Source organism: Thalassophryne amazonica, chromosome 10 (assembly GCF_902500255.1).
Source record: "Thalassophryne amazonica chromosome 10, fThaAma1.1, whole genome shotgun sequence".
NCBI classification, from domain to species: domain Eukaryota; kingdom Metazoa; phylum Chordata; class Actinopteri; order Batrachoidiformes; family Batrachoididae; genus Thalassophryne; species Thalassophryne amazonica.
The window spans coordinates 89,034,727-89,060,739 of NC_047112.1; the positions used below are offsets into that span (position 1 = coordinate 89,034,727).

Consider the following 26,013-nt stretch of genomic DNA (forward strand, 5'->3'; position numbering starts at 1 on the left):
CCTATAATTTTTTTGCACCTGCGTATAATTTTTCCCTTCTCCAATCAACTTTTTAATCAAACTACGATGTTCTTCTGAATGTCTTGAACGTCCCATTGTCCTCAGGCTTTCAAAGAGAAAAGCATGTTCAACAGGTGCTGGCTTCATCCTTGAATAGGGGACACCTGATTCACACCTGTTTGTTCCACAAAATTGACGAACTCACTGACTGAATAGTAGAGAAGCTTGAATCTTCGACTGGACTGGGTTGTTTGACGCAAGGACGTTTCGCTTCAAATCGCAGAAGCTTCCTCAGCTAAAATTCTTCCTCTGGTAGTTTGACTTCTGTCTTGACTCTTGTAGAGAAGAATAAACCAAAGCCAGCAAAAGCTAGGACAGGATCCCTAGTTACAAACAGAGCAATATAGTGTATTCTATCAGATGCCAGGAAAACTGTAACGAACACTACATAGGTGAGACTAAGCAACCTTTACACAAAAGGCTATACCAGCACCGCAGAGAAGGCGCCAGTGGACCTCAGTCTGCAGTTCATCTCCACCTTAAAGACACTAACCACACATTTGAGGACAAGGAAGTTAAAATATTAGCCAGAGAGAAGAAATGGTTTGAGAGAGGGGTCAAGGAGGCATTCTTTGTGAAATGGTTGAAACCCAGCCTTAACCGAGGAGGGGGTCTGAGACACACTTTATCCCCTGTTTACAATGGGGTACTCAGGTCAAAGCAGTTTCAGTCTTTTGTTCATGGTAATGAGTCATTCACGTCATCAGCAGAGTCGTCAAGGGAGCCATCAGGAGAGGGTCCGTCCCATCATTAGGAGGGACAGCTGCCCTGTCATTAGGAGGGTGCTAACTAGAGCACAGTAGGTGATAATTAGAGCTATTGTTTAGTCACTAGCCTATAGCAGTCTGCCTCTCGATAGGAGGGGTCTGGTTACAACCCCTGGCAAAAATTATGGAATCACCGGCCTCGGAGGATGTTCATTCAGTTGTTTAATTTTGTAGGAAAAAAGCAGATCACAGACATGACACAAAACTAAAGTCATTTCAAATGGCAACTTTCTGGCTTTAAGAAACACTATAAGAAATCAGGAAAAATAATTGTGGCCATTCCAATGAGATTTATAAAGATGACTGCCTGAAGAGAACATGTAAATTTCCACAGTCATTGATGATATGGGGCTGCATGTCAGGTAAAGGCACTGGGGAGATGGCTGTCATTACATCATCAATAAATGCACAAGTTTACGTTGATATTTTGGACACTTTTCTTATCCCATCAATTGAAAGGATGTTTGGGGATGATGAAATCATTTTTCAAGATGATAATGCATCTTGCCATAGAGCAAAAACTGTGAAAACATTCCTTGCAGAAAAACACATAGGGTCAATGTCATGGCCTGCAAATAGTCCGGATCTTAATCCAATTGAAAATCTTTGGTGGAAGTTGAAGAAAATGGTCCATGACAAGGCTTCATCCTGCAAAGCTGATCTGGCAACAGCAATCAGAGAAAGTTGGAGCCAGATTGATGAAGAGTACTGTTTGTCACTCATTAAGTCCATGCCTCAGAGACTGCAAGCTGTTATAAAAGCCAGAGGTGGTGCAACAAAATACTAGTGATGTGTTGGAGCGTTCTTTTGTTTTTCATGATTCCATAATTTTTTCCTCAGAATTGAGTGATTCCATATTTTTTTCCCTCTGCTTGGTCAGAGATTCACAGCAGCGTTTAAAGATGTCACATTTTTTAAATGCAGCCCAAAAATAGACTCTCCACTATAGTCCAGCAGTTGTGCGCTGTGTGCCAGGGTGCTGTCCACCTAATACACCAGACCAGCTAGAACCAAACCAAGGGTTCCTGGACAGCTGCCTCTGTGCTCCTTGCTGGCTCCGCACCTCGCTGGCTTTATTTCTTCTGCGGCATTAAACACACACATCGTGATCCCACTTTTAACTTTGTGTTTGTCTGTTTAATCCTGCAAAATTGCTCTTTTGCGCATGCGCTGCTGTTCTCCATTCCTGGAGAGCTGCCTCTGTGCTCCTTCTCACTGGCTTCCTTTCCATCCGTGGCTTGCTGGCTTTATTTTTTCCCTGGCTTAAACACAGTCATTTTCACACCGTTATCCCACTTTAACTTTCTGTTCGTCCTTTTATTTCTGCAAAATTGCTTTTTTACACGCACACTGCCATTCTACATACACAATGAGGTGGTTGCTTTAATTATATACACCTGTGGATCACTTTCAAAAAAAAAAAATTTCTTTATTTCTTCAGCAGCTTACAAGTCACTGTGATACAACTTTTAACTTTGTGTTATGTCTTCAAAATCGGTCTTTTGCGCACTACCTTCTGTGTTGCCGCACAGCTCTGCGTTGCTTCACTGGAGTTATTTTCTTCCATGTCTTTAAACACACAGCCACTTTCTCACAGTCGTCCAAATTTTAACTTTGTGTTCGTCTGTTATTGACTGACAAATCACTCTTGTGAGCTGGTGTTCTGCCTAAATGCTCCTTTGGAGTGTGATGAGTCACTGCGTCAGTGAGCAGTACGCACACACAGCGGAGCTCATGTGATGCATTAACAAGATATTAAATCAACTATAGACATACCTTTACAGCTAGGAACTGTTTTATCAAGTTATAAAAACATAAAAATAGTTACCTTAAGGTCTGGTTCACACGGCAGGACAATTAGGCCGATATCGGACCCGATCTTGCCCTTCCGACAATCTTAAGGATGCCCCGACAATCGTGATGACGCTAAAGATAATCTTATCAGATATTCCTGCTGTGTGTGGTGTGTTAAGAGCTCTCTGATCTGCTCGGAAGGATGTCAGGAGCGCTCCGATTGCAAATCGGGGATATTCAACATGTTGGATTGTCTTGGCCCGATATTGCAGCATGTGCTATGTCCTCCGACCACAAACGAGCACACAGCCTGCTGAATGTGACGTGCAGCCAATCAGAAAGCGATGTGATGGACGTACGGAGCAGAAAATAAAATCAAAACAACTGTTCTGACTTACCAGAAAGTCCGGTGGTCGCGCTGTCTCCGCTCCTTTAAAGAACGCCTTTAATTTTTCTTTTTGTATTGTTTTTTTCCTCTGTTGTAAATAGTCCACAAAGTATCTCCATTTGTTTACTCTGAAGTCACGTTTAATCTTTTGCCAGATTTCCTGTCTGAGCTGTGAATGTTCGTGTGTTAAATCTGCTATGTTTTTTTTTTTTTTTTTAATCTCCACGTGTGTGGTCTCTTAGCTTTTGAAAACCTAAAGATAATTTTAAAATCCTGTCTTGTGAACCAGGCTTAAGCTGTTCAAAATACATTCCACATGGAGCAGGAAAGAGAGGAAAAAAGCATCCAGATGAAACAGTCCTGTGATTCCAGAAGCGATTAGAGGTGTTTTCAGTGTCCAAGGTTTGGCAGAAAATAATTAATCCCCTACAAAATAATTATTTTATATACAGCATCCAGTGCACAGAGCAGGTAGAACTGCATGTGCAAGAGGGCAGCCGCTCCAAAAATAGTCTCTCAGGTCCTGCATAGCTGTCAGGTGCATGGATAATGGGCTTTTAGCAGCCTCGTAAGCACCACACACATGCCTCTAAAACCTCGTACACAAACTGCCCCACACTGTTGTTGCTAAATTTTGAATATCTTGAAATTAGCGCCACGCTCAGAGAGGAGCCTCATTAACTGAAGAGACTCTAAGAGCCACTCCAAGCCACTATTCTCCCACAATAGTTGAAGAAACCCTCTCGTAGCAAAAAAAAAAACAAAAAAAAAAAAACATGCTGTGTGGCTCATTATTCATCCTTCATTATTCGGTGGGACCCAGGCTTTATGCTAATGCCAGCAAACAGACAGAGTGAAAGTCACCAAACTGGTGCGAAAGCAGGTGAGAGTGTGGCCAGAGGGAGCCTCCTCTGCTCTTCAAGACTGCTTCAATGCAACAGGCTGGGAAATGAAGCAGGCAGCCACTTACAACAACCAGACAGACATAGAGGAATACACAGACACTGTAACCTCTTACATCTCCGAGTGCATTGATGACGTGATCCACACAAAAAACATCTTCACTCGGGCTAACTGGAAGCCATGGCTAACAGGTGACATCCTCAGGCTGCTGAGGGCCAGGGACAAAGTCTTCAGAGCCAGGGATGAATCTGGCTTGAGAACAGCGAGAGCCAACCTGTCCCATGGCATCAAGAAAGCAAAACAGGACTACACTCACAAGATCACTGCCCATTCAAAGACAGCAAGGATGCACAGAGCCTATGGCAGGGCATTCAGGCCATCACGCACTACAAGCCCGTGGCACAGAACTGTGAGAGCAGCATCCCTCTGCTCAACAACTTAAATTGCTTCTTTGCACACTTTGAAGCACAAAACACACGCCCACAGAAGACCCCTCCCCACGACCAGACCCTGTGCCTCTCTGCCGCCAGCGTGAAGAGGGCACTCACAGCTATCAACACCCGCAAGGCAACAGGTCCAGACAACATCCCTGGTCATGTGCTGAAAGACTGCGCAGAGGATCTCAAGGATGTCTTTACGGACATCTTTAACATCTCCCTGAAGCAAGCCATTGTTCCATCATGTTTCAAAGCTGCCACCATCATACCTGTGCTGAAGAAATCTGCTCCATCCTGTTTCAATGACTACCTCCCTGTGGCTCATGAAGTGCTATGAACTCCTTGTCATGGCACACATCAAATCCACTCTCCCGCCACCCTGGACTCCTTACAGTTTGCATACCGAGCCAAACTATCCATAGAGGATGCAATCTGCTCTGCCCTCCACCCAGCCCTCAACCACCTGGACAAAAAAGACTCATATCCTGACTAAGCTCCATACTTTTCCAGGCATGGGTATACTGTCGAGTGATGGGGCCTCCTTGCTGATTTTGGGATTTATCACAAAACATTTTTGACAGGTTTTGATATGTTGGTGAATGCAGTGGTGGGCACAGATAACCAAAAAATTAACTTTGATAACAGATAATCAGATAACTGAAAAGTTATCTTTGATAAAGATAAAATGATAAACCACCCAAAAATGTAATCGGAAGTTACAGATAACCGATAAATTCCAGTATTGTCTCTGGTACACTTGCAACTACTAACAAGCTGATTTTGAGTTTTAACACCACGATCGCTTCTGGAAGCATCAAAAGCGACAACAGACCTAAACAGTGAGTCAGTACTTCTGTCTTTGAACATCTTGCCCCCTGCTGGAAGCTCCTGTTTATTACATGGCTTCCAGCACAGAAGCAAGCTGAGAGGAGCCACAAAGCTCAACTCTCTACTCAGTCACAATGCTGCCGTCAGGCAGAGGTCTTGGAAAATAAAGCAATGCTGAGTTATGGTTTGGTGTATAAATAAAATGATTACTGATAGAATAACTCTATTAATGTCAATTCTGTCATTTGTACAAAGTTAAAATATAACATATATCTTTTAATGTTGAATAATGCACTAATTCTGAAGTTTTGTAACAAACACAGACAGATCGCAAAGGATTCTGGGTAAAATGTGCCTCCGCTAACACTGATTGGTTGAGTCATTCATTATGTAAACCAACACGTTAATGTGACGTGTCGTGTGTTGGTGTTTACAGATAAATGTGCTTTTGTAAAATATTCCATTTTTTATTTGTAAAAACAGGCAATTTCAAAAAAAAAAAAAAGCCAAGTTGCAATTAAATAACCGTCTGATATAACCGGTGTCAAAAATAAATAGAACACTGCCATGATCTACTGGTGCCAGATGTTCAGTACTTAAGCTGGGTTTACATTATGTGAGTTTTGGCCCTTTTTCAGCTTATTTTTCATTCTTGCAAGAATTTTTTTGGATCGCACCAAGTTTCAGGTTAATCGCGTGTCCTGCATCATTTAGCATGCTTGGAGTAACGAGCTGCGTTTAACATCTCACGACCACCTCCTGATCGGCGATCGTATGGTCAGATGAAAATCAAACCTGTTTGATATTCTGGTCGGCCATCGTGAGGGTATCCCGCTGCTGAAGTACTACAAGCATCCAACTTCTCGTGCATGCAAACACCGCAGACCTATCTTGTAATGTTTTTTTTAAAACTTTGATGTCTCCCATCGCACGTTTTTGTAAAAAAATAAGAAATGTAAATTAAGCTTGAAAAAAAAAAAGCTTCTGTTTATGTTTTGCTTCTGGAAACATGAGTCCGATGTGTGGTTTTTGAACGTACAATGTGTGTGAAAACATAAATCGTGCGCTCTGAACTTTTACACCGTGCGGTTCTGTGGTACAGTTTGAGCTGGAACCGAGTACAGTGATTGAAAATATCAGCCCAGCTTCAGTTTGAATACTGCCATGAACACTACTGGCCAGTAGATGGCAGTAGAGACTGTAAAAACTTGCCAAAACAAAATTCCAGATAATCCGTGTCTGCTACATTTAAGATGCGTGGAATTTAATAAACGCAACCACAATAACAACGTCTATAAACCAAGAGAATATATTCACGAGAGTTTTAGGCACTAGAGTTTAATGCTGTTGTCCGTGGAGCCTGATCAGTGTCTGAAATGCATTTCTCATGTCGTGAACATACTGAGATTACCCTATCATACCCATAATGCACTGGGCACAGCATGTCCACACTAAAACCTTAAAAATTAGCACATTACCTTAAAACTAAACATATATCTGATATTTTCACTTTAAGGTGCGTTTACACATAACCAAGATGCATTACGAATGTCATTTTTCTGTCATTCGTGACACATTCCTGACATTCTTAATGTGACTTAATGCATCTGAATAGGTTTCTTAATAGTGCGTGTTGGTGCGTGATATTCTTGATATTCATGGAGCATGTTTTTGCCTGTCAAAAAATCTTCCACGAATGTCACACACCACCCTCATTTTGTCTCACGTCGTGGAGGTCGCAACTGAGCGTATTGATCCATCTTGATGAGTAGTGATCCTTAATAGAACGTGACAACGGTCGTAGTGGTTCCTGTGATGGTTCTTGGAGCCCAAACTGTCATGCGTTATGACGAAGTGACACGGAAACTGTCAAGTTTTGACACGACTTGTAACGCGGCGTCACATTTCACTGCGCGCCATGACAAATCAGTTTTCTGTCACGTGCACACAATTAAACTGGGCTCCAAATGTCGTTCCACAGTTCCTGCTGAAGCTCCTGAGGATGCTCCTGCAGGTGTTCCACCTGCTGTTGTAACCGATGAGCAGGAGAGCGAGTCTGAGCCAGAGGAACCAGAGGAGCGATGGGAGCCTCACGTGCAGCCAGACATCTCTGCACCTCTTCCAGTCCAGCGGAGGAAGAAGCGTGCGCACAATTAAACCCTGCTGCATCGCATTCAGTTTGATTACTCACACCAAGTCGGCTAAAAGTCTAATTTCAGTGCTCTTCAGCACGCTCCTGCAAGTGTTCCACCTGCTGCATGTGCCTGATGTTTGGGAAAATGTGCGAGACAAGAGCCGCATGAAGCCACACATCTGGCTCTGTCCTCCTCCTCTCTGCGCCACTCCATGGCACAGAGCCCAACTACGCATGCAGTCACAAAGTTCTTCTGAAAAACTGGAGCGATCTGAATTCGGTTGGATGAATATGGGTGTGTGTGTGTGTGGAGACAATTCACCTCGTTCACAACGTGACAGAACGTAACGATGCGCTGTTACGCGCAATAGCGCGCAACAACACGGAACACTATTCTTGACAATGCGTAATGGTTCCTGATAATTCTCCAGCAACACGTGCCATTAATCGTAACGTGTGGTAACAGGTTGCAGCAGTTCCTGAGGACACCTGATGCCTCTGCCCCGAATCATCACATTCGTGATCAGCGGCCAAGAATGTATACTTCGTGGCATTCGTGACTTGTCATCGTTATGTGTAAACACAGCATTATAAAACTTCAGACGTGACGTTAATTTAAATAACTTGTCCGAAATTAGTTTGGTTAAAATTTGAACCATAAGTTAAAAATGTATGCCTCTGGATGACTTGGGTGATATTGCTTGTATGGGGTTAAAAGAAGGTATGGGGTTAAAAAAGAAATTAGTTTTTTTTTTTTTTTGGTGACTAGTTCTCCTTTGCCTGCAAATGATAGAGTGGCTTCTTCTAGAAGCAGCTCTTGTCTCTTTGCAGAGGGTAGAACTACACATCTGCTACGAAACATTTAACAGGTAGGTGCTCACCTGATTTTAAATTTTACAAATGTTTGTAGCTGTTCAGCTTTGTTTACCATGTTATTGGTCTAAAAATTCTCAGACAAAAATTTAGCGCAAGATAATTAGTCTGATAATGGTTTTTAAAGTTATCTAAAAAGATAATCCGATAATGAAAACATTATCTTTGATAATGATCGGTTATCGGATTATTGGAACTGTGCCCGCCACTGGGTGAATGCCATTCTTTCTTTACCCCCTTCCAGTAATAACAGTCACAGATGTTTTGTCTGACATTTTTGCTTCTGCAAAAATTAAGGACATTTGGCATTCAGCTTTTAATGAGAACCTCTCCTTTTGCTCAATATGGCTTAGCTGTTTGTCTGAACTGGGATTTGGCATTTACTCATTTTCTGGAGGTAGAGTGTAAATCCACTGTGTTGCAGTAGAATGTCAAAAGCTGGTCATAAATTTGGCCTTCCATTGTTGTCAAAGTTGGTAAACTGAAGAAGTTTGGCGTTAGAGGAAGTAGATGTATGTCCGAGCGTTCACACACTTTTGGCCTTGAAGCTAAGTTGTGGCTTATGAAATGATGCCCTCCACCGAATAGGTCAACAAGTGGGAAAAGAAGAAACTCAGTTTCAAAATACAAGGTGACAATTCATCTCGTCATGTTTTCATGATGGAGAAGTCCATAAATTTGACCACAGACCTACTTTCTTTTTTGGGGACGGAAATAGAAAGAATGTCCATGTGTAATAAGAACGCTGTTGCATAGATCCGTTCACCACACAGAGCCATGCAGTAGCCTATACATGTGTCAAACAAAGTACATTGATGTCTTATGCCAAATGTTTACCTTTTTGTAAGTATACTGTGTAAATACAATTAAAACCTCTTTACACAAGAGAGGTATATTCTGGGCTGGAGACAGGAAGACACGGGAGGGTTGTGAGGGCAGCAGAAAAGATTATAATGAGGGCCAGGCTGCCAACCATTGGTGAACTGGCAGAACAGCGCTGCTTGTCTAGGGCAAGAAGGATAATCAGGAACACTTCACATCCCTTTAATAAACTGTTTTCCCTCCCGCCCTCAGGTAGATGGTACAGTTTTTACCCAACCACCATAAAACAGCTAAATACAAATTGATAGAAAGAACTGTCCAATATAGAATACACTGTTGCATCTGGTAGCAACTTTATCCTCATAGCATCTTCATATGTGCAATATCCCATGTCCTTTATTTATTTATTGTATGCTGTGTATATACAGAAACAGTTATCAATAGTTTTTTTTTTTTTTTTTCAAACCCAGTTTAGCACTATCACACACCTTGGACATTTAGTCTGTGCTTTTATTCTGTGTTTTTACTTATTCATGCAGTGCATTGATATTTCGTTCTGTGACAGTGTCTGTGATGTTTCTTACTGAATGACAATAAAAAAATGAGTCTAACTCTATATTCTGGCCTTGAGGGGTATAGTCTGGTGTAGGCCATTTTACACCTTGAATATAGTTTGGCCTAGGATAGTTTGTCCCCCGGTCAATACTCTGGCCTGGGCTAAACTGTACTCTGGTTTAATCTGGGCAGAGGTTAATTTGGCCTGTTACACCTGTACTTATGGTCATCACTGTTTATTATGTACATGATGCATGTATAAAAACAGGACTTGTTTATTTTCTGAAGGCAGATGAAGTTAACCATGATATGTACTTCATTTACTTTTATAAAATCCTGGAGAACCAAAGTATTTTGTTCAAAAAATAGATCAGTGTTTGCAGTTAGTCACAATCACATACCGTACTGTATGTACTACACACAATACTGGATTTGCTTCATGCAATTGTTAATTTTTTATCAGCCACACTATGTAAATTAGCATATACAGTTGTGGTCAGAAGTTTACATACACACATTGTGGACATGAATGTATGTGAGCAGATGAAATTTTTTGATAATATGTTCATCTAATGTTACGAGTACACTGTTGCTCTGATATGGGTTTGATTCATTTAACTTTGAGGTTGTAACATTACATTTTGATATATATTACATGATGCAAAAAAAAGGCACACTGAATATCGGTGAAGTGATGGAAGAACAGGGGAATAGCAGTATCAAAAAGTTGCTTCTGCATTTTGCTTACTAACTTGTAAATATGCCGCAAAACTCTAGATTCTGCTGAACAAAATATTCCAACAGAGACACTGTGGCTTTAACGTTGCTATTTCATTGTTTTAGGTGCCGTTTACACCATGGCTATGATGAAGAGTGGTTGGCTTCACAGACAAAGTTAGTTGTCACACAACAAATTACAACTGTTTCTATGTGATTTTTGCACATTTGGTATAAACATGGTGAAGATGCTGCTGTGGCAACTAGTACTTTAAATTCAACAAATAATTTAGGATTGCTTGACTCTGGCATATTTCCACTGAAGGTACCATCTTACGTCGATGGAAGAGAAACTGGTTTGACTTGTGGTCTGATGGGCGACTCGTGTTCTACAATGACCAACAACGACATGACATGGAAGATGAGGTCCATATGAGAGTAGACTGCATCAACATCCGCAGTTCTGCTGCATGTCAAGGTAGTGTTGTTCCTATTGAAGTTTGACTTCAGGCATTACTGTTGTAGTACTTGAGTCCGATCATGGTCTTGACTTGGTCTTAATATTGGAGTGCTTGAGACCGAATCTTTGAAAGTGGTGAGAGCTTGTCAAGACCACAACCAGGTTTGAGTCCTACAGCAGTCACTGTCATTAAAGTCTTGAATGGTTGCTTATTTGGGTGATTTGTTTCAGCCATACCTCTGGGATTGCTGGGAGCTGACCTGCTGTGTGCACTGAATGCACAGGCCATAGAGAAGGATATTAAAATAACTGGGCTTTAATGAATCTGACAATGTACATAATGATGTCTGAAAGACAATAAACAGATATTTCACTTATACCACTGGCTTTGAGCTTGTATGTATTTTGATCTAAGAGGGTTTTCATTTTTTCATTGATTGAGCAAGAGTATGCTCAAAGATGATGACAATAACTATTGTCCCCCCCCCCCCCCCCCCAAAAAAAAAATGACAGCACCCATGGCTAGTATTTACAGGTTTTTTCAAACAATGACTTCTCTGACTAATGTAGTATATTTTTTATATTTTGTGTTACACATTTCTGCTAGTATAAATAAATGTTCTTGTTCTTTAACTCCTCTAACAATGTTGGGCAGAGGTTATGTTTTCACCCGTTTGTTTGTCTGTTTGTGAAAAGCCTGTAATGCTGCATTTACACATAATAACGACAAGTCACGAATACCACGAAGTAGACATTCTTGGCCGCTGATCACGAATGTGATGATTTGAGGCAGAGGCGTCAGGTGTCCTCAGGAACTGCTGCAACCTGTTACCACGCGTTACGATTAATGGCACGTGTTGCTGGCAAATTATCAGGAACCATTACACACGATCAAGAATAATGTTCGTTACGTTCTGTAACATGAATGAGGCGAATTGGCTCAACACACAAATACCCATATTCATCCATCAGCTGCTGAACAATTCAGATTGCTACAGTTTGCTCTTCAAAATCCACAGCAGAAGAACTTTGTGATTGCATGCTTAGTTGGGCTCTGTGCCATGGAGTGACGCAGAGAGGAGGAGGAGACAGAGAGAGTCCGATGTGTGGCTCCACGTGGCTCTCGTCTCGTGTGTTTTCCAAAACATCAGGCGCAGCAGCAGCAGGTGGAACACCTGCAGGAGCACGCTGAGGAGTATTGGAATGAAACTTTTACCGGACTTGGCGTCAGTGTCCTTCTTCAGCATACTGCAGCAATGAAACTGAATGCGGTGCAGCAGGGTTTAATTGTGCACACGTCAGAGAAGAACGCTGTCACGCTCTATTAAGGATCACCACTAATCAGAATGGATCAACACGCTCATTTATGACCTCCACGACATGAGGTGAAATAAGGGTGGTGTGTGACATTCGTGGAAGATTTTTTTTGACAGCCAAAAACATGCTCCACGAAAATCACGAATATCACACACCAACACCCACTATTAAGAAACCTATTAACGTCACATTAAGAATGTCAGGAATTGTGCCAAGAATGACGCAAATATGACATTCGTAACGTGCCCTACCTATGTATAAATGCAGCATAACCCACAATTTTTCATATATCGTTATAAAATAATTTTTACAGAGGATTCATATCCTGATAGGGAAGAACTGATTCAATTTTCAAGGTCAAAGGTGCTAAAATCCAAAACTGGAAAAAAATCCCCATCCTTTAACACTGAACTCTGTCAAAAAAGACTGAATTTCTTTCATATTTGTTATGTAGGATAGTATCCTTTATCGACTGACAAAGTTTGATCGAGATCAGTTCCAAATTACAGATTTTGTGGCCATTTAAATTAGACGTTGAAAACCCAATTTACTGTATATTTTACATTATGTCTTAAACAAACGTGCCCCAATCATTCTCATATTTAAAAGTGAGGTGCAGACTGGCACTCACTATCACCTGACACAGTTTGATCTGGATCTGATCCGGATTGTGGATTTTGCGGACATGTGAATTTAATATTGAAAAGCCTATTTTGCATTATATCTCAATCAAAAGTGCCTCAGTTGCTCTCATTTTTCTGTTATGGATTTACCTACACTACTAAAATTGGATGGAGGTTCCAGTTTTATGCCCGTTTGTCTGTCTTGCAGTTATCAGTCGGAAACCAAGTGCCAAAAAGCAAGGTCAAATTGTGCATAGCTGAGATATAACCAATGTTCTGTAAAAATGATCTGAATAAGAATTCAGAAACCAAAAATTTTGAGGAAGGAAAAAACTCCTGACAACACCACAAAAACCCTTTGATTCAAGTGTATGAACTAAATACATCCTCCTGACATTTGATCACATCTGATTTAGATTATGAAAAGTCACTTCTAGCAGGATTTTGACCTTGAAATTTTTTTCCAAGGTTAAAATTTATGGAATTGGAAACTAGTGTTGGCAGAGGTTTGCGCTCTACTAGTGTAGTGCTCTAGTTTTTATTGTTTTCTTTGTTATTATTATTAATCGTAGCAGTAGTATTACACAGTTTGCTGCTGTAATTGTTTAACTGATTCATGTCTTTGTTTTTTCTGCTATTTGGCTCTTCAGACCTGAACCCACCAGAGGGAAAGATGTGTGATGCCTTGCTGCAGATCATGTGCAGAGATGGACGGGTCATCAGCGTGTGTGCAGACAGTGCAGATGATGCTCTGTAAGATGGCACATTCCTTTTTCCACTTATTCAAACAGTTTCAAGAATTTTATGTTATTTATTCCTTTAGAAAACACTAAATATGATGTTAATTGCAAGATGATATGTTCTTATTTTTAATTGCAGAGCATGGACCATGGCGCTTCAGGATGCAAGAATTAACACAGTGGGTTACCTAGGCTCTGGAATTGAACTTCATTTCAAGCAACATATAACTTCAAAACCACACACATGTTGTGAGAGACAGAGAGAGAAGGCAGACATGTTTGTTTAGCTACATTAATACAGAATTCTTCCCACAGGGTTGTGGAGACTTCTGACTGTAATGTTTAAGTTTTAGAATATATCAGCTGATAAACAGTGAGCAAAAATTATAGACACACACACACTCTCTCTCTCTCCTAGACGCCATTCACTGCACACTAGGCATGTGAATCTCATCACTGACAAAGATTTGATACGCACCTTCATACACTACCAGCCATACAATACATATAGCGATATATGATGATACGATGCGATACGATTCACTCCTGTTACCGATTTGATGCGATTTGATATGTATTTAATGGTGATTCAATTCCTTACAATGCCATATGATGTGATTTGGTGCATTATGATGCGATTCAACATGATGCAAAGAAATTATACCAAAAATTTAAATAGAAAATAAGCTGAAATTCAGTATAGTACTACGGTATTCTTCTTCTTCTGATTCTACTAGAGGCAGAGGATTTGTTTTACTCCTTATAAGCAGACAATTTACCAGATTCAACATTAAGGAACAGGAATCGGTTCCCTCATATGTGGAACCCTTTTCATCACTGTCAGAACTGTCAATGAGTGACTTAAAGTGAGTCACTCATTGACAGAGTACCACCTTGGCAAAAGTAATTTGAGATATTTTCTTACCAGTTTTGTTGGACCTCAGTTTACAATCTGAGGCTGTATCGACACCGATTAGCAGCACTGCATTCTTTACAAAAGACTTGCGTCTTGTCAAGTTTCCCATCTTTTTTTTTATAAAAGCCAAAGTAACTCCAAACGCCTGATTTAAATGCTTTAGGTGCGTCAAAAATTGCTTCCAACTGCTTGCTGAGGTTCTCGCAGACCTGAATGTTTCTTGCGGTAGAACTGTGCTTTCTGGCTTCAGTCTGTGGTGCATTCAGTGTGTCTCGGAAACAACATAGATGCAAGCAGGCAGCGAGCGATGCATCACAGTTTTACACATCAATTGAATCGATGCACTTGCATCGCGCACGTTTGTATCTAGATACCGATTGGTATCGATTAATCTCCACATGCCTACTGCACACCTCACTTAACCCTCTTCCTCACTCTATTTCTTTCATGACTAAATTGGTATAAAATCCTTTTTTTCAGGAATTGTGTGGACATATGTCCTTATTTCCATTTTAGAACATAACCATGGCAAAGTAACTATTTACTTCTCTGATTTAGTACATTTCTATGCTGAAATGGTCTCTATGAGTGATGAGCACACCTGCTAGTAAGTCCCTTCGGCTGCTCCCTTGTTTGCACTCGGGGTCGCCACAGCAAATCCAAGGTGGATCTGTATGTTGAATTGGCACCGGTTTTACGCCGGATGCCGTTCCTGACGCAACCCCACATTACATGGAGAAATGTGGCAGGGGTGGGATTTGAACCCGGAGCCTTCTGAACTGAAACCAAGCGCATTAACCACTTGGCCACCACCGCTGCTCCACCTGCTCCTAATCCATAATCAATCCAGCATCCACTAACTGTCTCACAGGTGGCAGACATGTCTGTAGGTTGTTACCTAGGCCTCTGGTTCCTAATCTGTCATTCTGGGATCCCAGGTTTTGTCTGCTCTATGGTTGTCAAAATTAGAAGAGCACATAGAGTTAGATAAACAGCATTATTTGAGTGAAGCACAGAGAAAAGGGGGGAAACTGTAATTTAACTAGTATATGTGTGCCAGAAACAACCAATCACAAATTGGAATTAAACACTTATTTTGTGTGTGTCCACGTGTGTGTGCTTGGGCTGGAGGGTCTCAGCCTTTCTAAGGTACAAATAGGGAGGTCTCCAAAGTGAAATGCGGTCGTATATTATACACATTTATGTGTATTTATAGTTAGATATTTCAACATTTTTATTATTTTTAAAGGTTTTATCTACATTAAATGTCATCACATATCTAACATTATTATTTGTTATTTGTACAACCCCAATTCCAATGAAGGTGGGATGTTGTGTGAAATGTAAATAAAAACAGAATACAGTGATTTGCAAATCCTCTTCACCTTCTACACCACAAAGACAAGATATTTAATGTTCAAACTGATAAATTTTATTGTTTTTGTGCAAATATTTGCTCATTTTGAAATGGATGCCTGCAACACGTTTCAAAAAAGCTGGGACAGTGGTATGTTTACCACTGTGTTACATCACCTTTATTTCTAACAACACTCAATAAGCATGTGGGAACTGAAGACACTAATTGTGAGTGTCATGATTGGGTACAACCCCTGGCAAAAATTATGGAATCACCGACCTCGGAGGATGTTCATTCAGTTGTTTAATTTTGTAGAAAAAAAGCAGATCACAGACATGACACAAAACTAAAGTCATTTCAAATGGCAACTTTCTGGCTTTAAGAAACACTATAAGAAATCAAGAAAAAAGATTGTGGCAGTCAGTAACGGTTACTTTTAAAGCATATATGGGCGAGGATCACCATTTTGTGAACAACTGCATGAAAAAATAATCCAGCAGTTTAAGAACAATGTTTCTCAGTGTTCAGTTGCAAACAATTTAGGAATTCCATCATTTACAGTCCATAATATAATCAGAAGATTCAGAGAATCTGGAGAACTTTCTACACGTAAGCGGCAAAGCCGAAAACCAACATTGAATGCCTGTGACCTTCAATCCCTCAGGCGGCACTGCATTAAAAACCGACATCATTGTGTAAAGGATCTTCCCATGTGGGCTCAGGAACACTTCAGAAAACCATTGTCAGTTAACACAGTTCGTCGCTACATCTACAGTTGCAAGTTAAAACTCTACCATGCAAAGCGAAAGCCATACATCAACAACATCCAGAAACACCGCCGCCTTCTCTGGGCCCAAGCTCATTTGAAATGGACAGACGCAAAGTGGAAAAGTGTGCTGTGGTCTGATGAGTCCACATTTCAAATTGTTTTTGGAAATCATGAACGTCGTGTCCTCCGGAGAAAAGAGGACAAAGACCATCCAGAATGTTACCAGCACAAAGTTCAAAAGCCGGCATCTGTGATGGTATGGGGGTGTGTTAGTGCCCATGGCATTGGCAACTTACACATCTATGATGGAACCATCCAGGTTTTGGAACAACACATCAGTCATCCAAGCAACATCTTTTTCAGGGACATCCCTACTTATTTCAGCAAGACAATGCCAAGTCACATTCTGCACGTGTTACAACAGCGTGGCTTCATAGTAAAAGAGTGCGAGTAGTAGACTTGCCTGCCTGCACTCCAGACATGTCGCCCATTGAAAATGTGTGACCCATTATGAAGTGTAAAATACAACCAGAGACCAGGACTGTTGAACAACTGAAGTCGTACATCAAGCAAGAATGGGAAAGAATTCCACCTCCAAAGCTTCAACAATTAGTGTCCTCAGTTCCCAAACGCTTATTGAGTGTTGTTAGAAGGAAAGGTGATGTAATACCTTCAGTTTACTGGTGAGATGGTCTTATTTGTGTTGTTTTGTATTTTTAAGTTGGCTGCTGCTCCTCAGATCGGCTTTGCTCAAGACGTGATTGCTTCTGCTCCTCCCCCCTACTCGGAATATGCTCCCCCACCTCAGGTAACACCAATAAACAGCTCACGCATGAAGACTTAAAAACGTGTTAAAAGACCCATCTTTATTTATTTTGTGAATGTTTAACTTCAGTATTTTCTCTCAAAAACACATTAAACCCCACTGCAAGCTTGTGTTAAAAAATATTAATATATTATGATATATTCTGATTATGTAAAGCGTATTAGGTGTGGTGGAAGTGAATTAGGGGAGATTCCAAGTCATTTTTGTTACCGGGATGGCACATAAACTGAGTGCAAGTGGGCTGGATTTGTTCTCTTCATTAGTCATGGGGGTGTTGTGGGTATATAAAAATAAAGTGCCAGCTAGGGTTGGGTAATGCCTACGCAATTGAAAAATCAGTGTTTGCAGTAAAACATCATAGTAGATGATGAACTCTTCAGGGTGGGGTGTGGGGGTTTGTACTTTGTAAATACTTTATTTTACACTGTTTAAAATGTCTACGAATTAAATAATAAAGTAATAGCAGAGTGTCAGGTCCTATGGGCACTTGCCCCTATCCACTGCCCGTTGAACAGCACACCAGACCCTTTATTGTCTTCTAGTGGATGGTGACCCCAAATGGAGCTGACACCATGTTGTTGTTGTTTTTGATATCTTTTTTGGGCTGAGCCCAGTTGAGCCACATGATTGTCGACCTGATCACCAGGTGCTCCCCTGCAGCAACACCCCCCCGCTCTGGCTCCAAGAGGAGGCTCTGATTTCAGTTCATTTCAAACAACTTTATTAGTCCCTACAAGGGCCAGCACAGTCACACAACCACCCACAACGTGTGTCAGAAACAGCACTCCAGATTAAAACAACAAACAAAGGATAGTAAGCCCAATAATAATAATAATAAAAGACAATAATAAGAACAGTCGTAACATTATTGATGATGATGAAGGAAATGTCATTTAAAATGACTGTTGTCTGCGTTTAGCAGCTTGATAGCAGATTCGTTCTTCCCAACGGTACATAATAACGATAGCCTGAAGGCATCACCGTGAACTCACCGGACAGCACATGATCAGGTTGGCTGAGAATACGCTTAGCTTTCTTCTTCAACAAATGCAAGTCTCTTTGATTGACCTTAATTATTTTATAGCAAACCTTGACAATGCCATTCAGGCGGTTTTTGTCCTTAATAGACAATCCGTTGAACCAACAAACACAAAAAAATGTTATCTGGGCGTCCATGGCCTCGGTAGATGCGTCTGTGGCCTCTACCTCTTCACAGCCAACCCTTGCCAAGAAGACACAGTTTTGTCTTGATGTTTTGTTTCAGCCTTGCTGGATCCTGCATGTCTGTTCACCACGGAGTCTTGAAGAGTACTGAGGGATTCCTCCTGCCAACCCTATTTTTATACCAATCGCTGTCAATAAGCCATTATATGGTAGCTGACACATTCAGTAAGCTCTGTGGTCATCGGGAACATGTTAAATATGTCACCATATTTCAGTATGCGTTCAGTATAAGTTACTCATAGGTTATAAATACGTTTTGGGTACACTAGACAGTATTTCGACTGATAAGTCACAAGTAACGTGTGTGTGTGTATAACTTACCTACAATTTATGTCCCACGTATGCATTACATATGAGCCATATGCTGGCCTGCGTCCAAAATATTGTGCATGCCCCAAATTTTTTGACAACCTCGCTGTACTACGCAGTATACCAGCGTGTTTCAGTGTGCTCTTAACTTGTACAAAACTTAGCCATAATTTATTAGACGTACGCCAGCGTATTTTTCATACGTGGGCATACGCAGGCTAAATCGTTAAGGTGTGACAGCCCTGTCACATCAGGCACTCTGGGTCAGACTGTAAATTAATGTGAACATGTAACACTGCAAAATTGCTGATGACGCACATTCTTTTACTTGTCTTCGTGAGCGAGACTTGCCTCCCATCATCTCATGGCAGTCCTTGATGACTTTGCTGTTTTTAATCCATTTACATGTCAAACTACACTATTTCCTCATTTCAGCCATTGAGTCAGACCCTTTGTGATGAAATGACAAAGTATTAAAAGCATTCACTTATTCCCATTCGCAGGTCACTTGATTTCACTTTTGGTGCTATTAAACATTACAAGCTTTTTTTTTCCTCTCACATGATCATCTTTGAAGTAATATCCTGATTGGACACTTCTGACATTTCTGGGTGGGATACGTAGCCATACATGGTGTTCTGGAGCGTCGTTTATGCTAATTCACTATCCGTGAGTGTGGACTTTGGGTTTACAAGCGATATTCAACAATTACACACATCATCTACTCAGTAATCTGGAGTTTACGAGCTTTCCGGAAAGCTGTGGTGTGGCACCACAGTGTTTGTCACAATAAAAAAGTATGAGAAATTGAGAATCTTAGAAAAATGTTGCTGCATAAAAATCAATGTTTGAGTACAACAGGATTAAAGTACTCATGGGTTCTTGTATGTCAGGTTTTGTTTTTCTTTAATCAGCGTCAGGTTTTATAAATCCACAGATGGGTAAAATTTGCAACAATATGAGATTGAAAAAGTTCAGCAGCCAGATTTCCAGTCAGTTATTTCACAGCACCCTTTGTCTTGATCTAATTCTTTTCTTGTTTGTTTGTTTGTTTGTTTTCAGGTTTATACCCAGAGTCCATATGGGGATTACGCTGCACCTCCCCCACATGCCACGCAGATTGTTTACTCTGCTGACGGGCAGCACTATGCTGTTGCTTATCCTTATCAGTACCAAGGTAATGGAAACTGTGTTTCTCAGTGAATGTGTGTATTTACAGTACAGTGCTGTGGGGAGCTAAAACACAAAACAAACAAAGAATTCAGGCTTGGAAATTTTCTCCTATCCACCCATGACTTGTCTCAGCAAACCTGGCTGTAAGAGTGATACTTTAGATATGTAATATTATATAGTGTCACATACATAATAAAATGTGAAAGCTGAAGGGATCACAGTGGTTTTTCACAGCACTATATTAAATATAACAATGTGACACTAGCTGGCATTACAATTAGCACAAAAAATAGATACCAAATATAGATACCATAACTGGCTCATTTCATCTCAGGTCAGCACATTTTAGAAACATTTCACACATGACCAGCTCACATTTTGTGCCAGATATAACTGAATTGGCAAAGTAACAAATTTCAGGTCTGTACTGTCATTAGTCTCCTCTCATTAGTCTCGAGGAGGGGGAAATACATCCAGGCCCGAGGCGTCGGCTACATCCGCGGCTAGCAGCGGCTACATCCAGGGCTGGCGGCGGCTACGACCGTGGCTGGGGCGGCTGTGAACGAGGTTAGCAACGGGGAGGGTTGGGGTGCGGCTACCGGACCTGTGGTGGTGGAGGCTACTGGTGAGAATTGTTTTTGTAATCAATAGTGGCCATACTGAGCCACGACAGTCGGCATGGCACCACCCAGGAAAACAGATAAACTCGAGGAAGATATAGAGGAGATAAAGACCTCATTAAACCATATATCAAAAGACGTCTAATCTAGACAAACTGATGGTGGAAATTAAAGAACTCCAAAATCTGGTTAAAGAGAAGGACAAGATCATTAAGAAACTTGAGCAACGTGTAGATGAACTTGAACAATTTACTAGAAAAGATGACGTTATAATATCTGGACTAGAAACAAGGCATCGGACATATGCAAGGGTGGTGGATTCTGGTGGAGCCAGTGGGGAGGATGCACCACCTGAAGAAAGACAATCATTGGAACAACAAGTTACAAACTTTTTATATCAAAAAGGTGTTGTCATCCATCAAGACACAATATCAGACTGTTATACTATTCCAACTAAAGATAGAAAAAATAAACTATCTAACATTGTTATACGATTTACAAGCAGAAAATATAAATATGAGTTATTAAGACAGGCAAAGAATTTGAAAGGAACGAGTGTCTATATAAATGAGCATCTAACAAAAAAAAAATGCAGATATTGCTAGGGAAGCAAGACTACTAAGAAAACAGAAACATATTGTTGCTACATGGGTCTGGAATTGTAGGGTGTGGATTAGAGTGAAAGAAGGAACAAACGGTATACAAATCAAAAACATGGAGGACCTTACGAAATACAGACCTGAATAGACAATCAAATATAACATCTGTTGGTAATTGGACCAACAAAAAATCAGATCAAACATGGAAACAGAGGATAAAATATATGACATAGACACTAATATTGATGAAAGTATATTTGACTTAAAAACGATTGGTTGTGAGTATTATACGGTAGAACAGCTGAATAGTGAAAAAATTGCAGAAGATACCCTGTCACTCATACATATAAACAGTCGAAGCTTGTATTGTAAAATGTCACAAATAAAAGATTATTTAAATCAGTTTAAAAATAGATTTAGTATTGTTGCAATCACTGAATCTTGGCTTAAAGATGATCTCATGGATGAAGTTCAAATGGAGGGATATGAGCTGTATTTTGTAAACAGAAGATATAAAAAAGGCGGTGGTATTGCTCTGTATACAAAAACAGATCTGATGTGTACAATTGTTGAAGAAATGACAATTATGAATGATGTCATAGAAATTGTAACAGTGGAACTTGTACATGAAACATCTAAGAATATTTTAATTAGTTGTGTATACAGAGCACCAGATTCTTGTGTTGTGAAATTTACAGATAAAATAATTGAATTATTCCATCAAATTAAAAACAAAACGCTTTTTATGTGTGGGGACTTTAATATTAACATAGAAAGCTCCAGCTGCCAAAGATTAAGTGATTTTGTGAATACAATGTATAGTTTGGGGTTATTCCCCTTGATAACAAAACCAACCAGAATTACATCGCAAAGTGCAACGGTAATTGATAATATATTTACAAACAGAACAGATGAAATTATCAAGAATGGGATCTTCATGACAGATATTAGCGACCATTTACCAATTTTTTCAATATTTAAATATAAAAATAGGTACAACAAAAAAACTGATATAAACTTTAAAAGAGATAAGTCAGTAAAAGCCTTAGAGGCATTAAAATATGACCTTAAAAATCAAAACTGGGAAGAAGTTTATGTCAGTGATGTTAATGTAGCATATAACTCATTTATGAAAATATTGATGAAATCATACAATAAAAATTGTAAATTAATTGAAATTAGTAAGAAAAGAGTAAATAAACCATGGCTGACAAAGGGAATAAAAAATGCTTGTGCAAAGAAAAACTATTTATACAGGTGCTTTTTAAAATTGCAAACAAAGGAATCAGAACATAAATACAAAAAATATAAAAATAAACTATTAACAATAATTAGGAAACAAAAAAAAGATTATTACAGTGAAAAACTAAATAAGAGTAAAGATAATATGAGGGTAACATGGGGAATTATAAAAAGTGTGATTGATAGTGATGGAACGAAAGAAACTATTCCAAATTACTTTGTTAAGGAAAATAAAGAGATATATGATATAAAAGAAGTTGCAAATGGGTTTAATGATTATTTTTCAAATGTAGGGTCAAGTCTGGTGGGAAATAAACCAATAATAGAAGATAAATTATGTACATTGGTAAATACGGTCAATAGTATGTTCCTGGACAATGTGGAAAAAGATGAAATAAGAAATATTGTAAAAAACTGTGTAAGCAAAAGATCAACTGACCATGAAGATTTAGACATGATGACTGTAAAAAGTATAATAGAAATTGTTATTGAACCATTTACTTATATTTGTAATCTGTCTCTGTCAACTGGGGTTTTTCCAGATGAAATGAAAATTGCTAAGGTAGTCCCATTATATAAAAATGGAGACAAACATAATTTTTCTAATTACAGGCCAGTATCATTGCTTCCACAGTTTTCTAAAATTATGGAAAAAGTTTTTGTAACAAGATTGGATAAATTTATTGAGAAACATCATATTTTAAATAATGCTCAGTATGGATTCAGAACAAAACATTCGACAGCTATGGCAATTATGGAACTAATAGAGAAAATATCAACAACAATAGATAATAAGGATTATTTTGTAAGTATTTTTATTGACCTGAAAAAGGCTTTTGATGTTATAGACCACTCAAGATTGCTCCACAAGTTACAACAATATGGAATAAGAGGTGTTGCACATCAGTGGGTAAAAAGCTACTTAGAAAATAGAAAACAGTTTGTTCAGATAAATAATACCAAATCAGAATTGTGTAACATTATTTATGGAGTACCACAAGGATCGGTACTTGGACCCAAACTGTTTATTTTGTATATCAATGATTTTGTGAATGTATCCAATGTGCTTGGCAGCATTTTATTTGCTGATGATACAACGCTGTTTTACTCTGGATCAGATATACAGGAAGTAGCACAAGTGATAAATACAGAGTTGGAAAAAGTTAAACATTGGTTTGATATAAACAGATTGTCACTAAATATTAATAAGACAAATTTCATATTGTTTAATGATAGAGCGAAAGAAAATAATGTGTCATTACAAATAGATGGAATGGATATACAAAGGGTAAAAGAAATGAAATTTTTAGGAGTCATGATTGATGAAGATCTTACATGGAAGTCACACATAAATTACATAAAAGGAAAAATAGCGAAAGCCATTGCTGTTTTGCATAAAGTAAAATATTCATTAAATAGTTATGGTTTATTAACATTGTACAATTCATTGATTGTCCCATATTTAACTTACTGTGTAGAAATCTGGGGATCAACATATACAACCTATATACAACCTTTATTTATTTTGCAGAAAAGAGCTTTAAAAGTGATTAGTAACAGTGGTTTTAGAGATCCATCTAATCCATTGTTTATTAAGTATAGGGTACTTAAATTTCATGATTTAGTTGATTTGAAAATATTACAAACGATGTACCAAGTTAATAAAAATACTTTACCAACAAACATTCAAAATATGTTTGAAAAAAGAGTAAGTAGTTATAAATTGAAAGGAATAGAAGTCTTTAAAAAACCAAGATTTAGAACCAAAGTAAAGGAAAGGAGTATTGCAGTAAATGGTGTCAAATTATGGAACAATCTTAATAAAGAAATTAAAGAATTAAGGTCACTTAAATTATTTAAAAAACATATTAAATTAGATGTATTAAGTAAGTATGAAACTATGAAGTAAGTCAGTGGGCTGCAAGAAAGTCAAAAAAAAAAAAGTAAACTGTTAATAATGTTTGGAGTGTCTTAAGTTTAAATATAACCTGTCAGTGATGTAATCTATTAATTAATGGTCATAATTATGAAATGGGTCAGTGGTATGTGACAAGTTAAAGAAATGCAATCTGTTAAATAATGTTGACTATGATGCTGTATATTGAAAGATTGTATTGTTAAAAGGGGCAGAAATCATAAGACTTGTTCTTCTTTCTGCTCCTTTTCATTCTGGTATTGTGGTGCTTTTGTTTTTTGCTTTTCTGTTTTTCTTTTAAATGAATGAAATAAATATTAAAAAGAAAAAAAAAAAAAAAAAAAAGAAAAACATCAAGCCAGGTGTATTTTTAGAGCTTTTTTCTAGCATCATTGTTTGAAGGGGTTATTTTAAAACTTCAACATCTGTCAGTTGGTCTGTGTTAGCTCCAGCTGCAGACTGAAGGCTGATTTAAAAAAAACATTTAAATCTAAAATCCTCCTCTGCTCCACTTCATCATGAAGCCGTATAGCTGGGGATATAAAATCCAAAACTTTCACTGTGCACAATTTCTCCAATCACAGCCACAGAAGCCTATAACTTCTTCTGGGTTGTCTCGGTGTGTTGGTGGCTTTCCTCACTATTCTCCTTCTTGCACAGTCACTTAGTTATTCAGAACTGTCTACTCCATACAGATTTACCATAGAGTGCCATACTGTTTGTATTTCTTTATAACCGATGTAAATAAAGTTCAAGACATATTCAGTGACTTGGAAATGTTCATGTATCCATCCCCTGACCTGTCTGAAGAAAACTGGCAATAAAACTGATTATTTACATACCAAAGGGGCCCATTACTTATGCAACCCATCATCTTGGCTTTTATATTCTTAATTAATTTATGTCAGGTTGTAGAGATTTACTTTCAGTTTGAATCTAAGGAAGATAATTTTAGAAATTTTTATATTGAGAAGACTGGTTTACTTTTTGTATTTGAAATGTCATAAACAAATTAAAATGCGTGAAATACCAAGGGGCTGAATATTTTTGCAAGCCACTGTGTGTGTGTGTGTGTGTGTGTGTGTGTGTGTGTGTGTATATATATATATATATATATATAATATTAGGGTGGTGTTCATGTTATATAGTGAAAAAATCAACGTTGTGAGAGACTTCGGCCACATGTTTTTGTTCCACTTGGGGTTTTATAGGTGCAGACCAAATTTGAACTTAATCACATAAGATTTAGAGGTGCCCCAGAGTGACACATTTTCTTCTTCCTCTAGTGGCAAGGCAACATCACCCTAATGGGAGAAGACTGATGCCATTATTTTTCTTTTATAGGTACATGTGATGGCTTCTAATAGCAAAAAAGTTGATTGGTCACCCAGAGGAGAACATTACTGGATTACTACATTGCTTGTTTGGGGAAAATTGTTACTTTGTGGGGGACCCCTAAAAAATGTCCAATTACAATAAAATTTGGCACAGATTTATTAGTGGAACAAGAACAACATGTGGCCCAAAGGATTTTGTAACATTTGACATTTGTACACACACCACCTCACCTACAAAGTGCACCATATGGTCTGAAATCAGGTGAATTGTTGTGATGTTGTTAAAGCTCAACTTTCTACGCTTACGT

General features: G+C 39.0%; 1 protein-coding gene across 1 annotated transcript in view; it reads left to right on the top strand.

Moving 5' to 3' along the window:
* Nucleotides 1-26,013, top strand: part of plekhb2 (pleckstrin homology domain containing, family B (evectins) member 2) — a 35,615-nt gene that overhangs the window by 7,203 nt on the left and 2,399 nt on the right. The window contains exons 2-7 of the mRNA XM_034180472.1: nucleotides 10,405-10,455; nucleotides 10,604-10,756; nucleotides 13,329-13,431; nucleotides 13,558-13,597; nucleotides 17,182-17,268; nucleotides 19,882-19,996. Of these exons, the coding sequence (XP_034036363.1) occupies nucleotides 10,419-10,455; nucleotides 10,604-10,756; nucleotides 13,329-13,431; nucleotides 13,558-13,597; nucleotides 17,182-17,268; nucleotides 19,882-19,996 (535 nt within the window). The 5' untranslated portion in view covers nucleotides 10,405-10,418. The remainder of the gene's footprint in view (nucleotides 1-10,404; nucleotides 10,456-10,603; nucleotides 10,757-13,328; nucleotides 13,432-13,557; nucleotides 13,598-17,181; nucleotides 17,269-19,881; nucleotides 19,997-26,013) is intronic.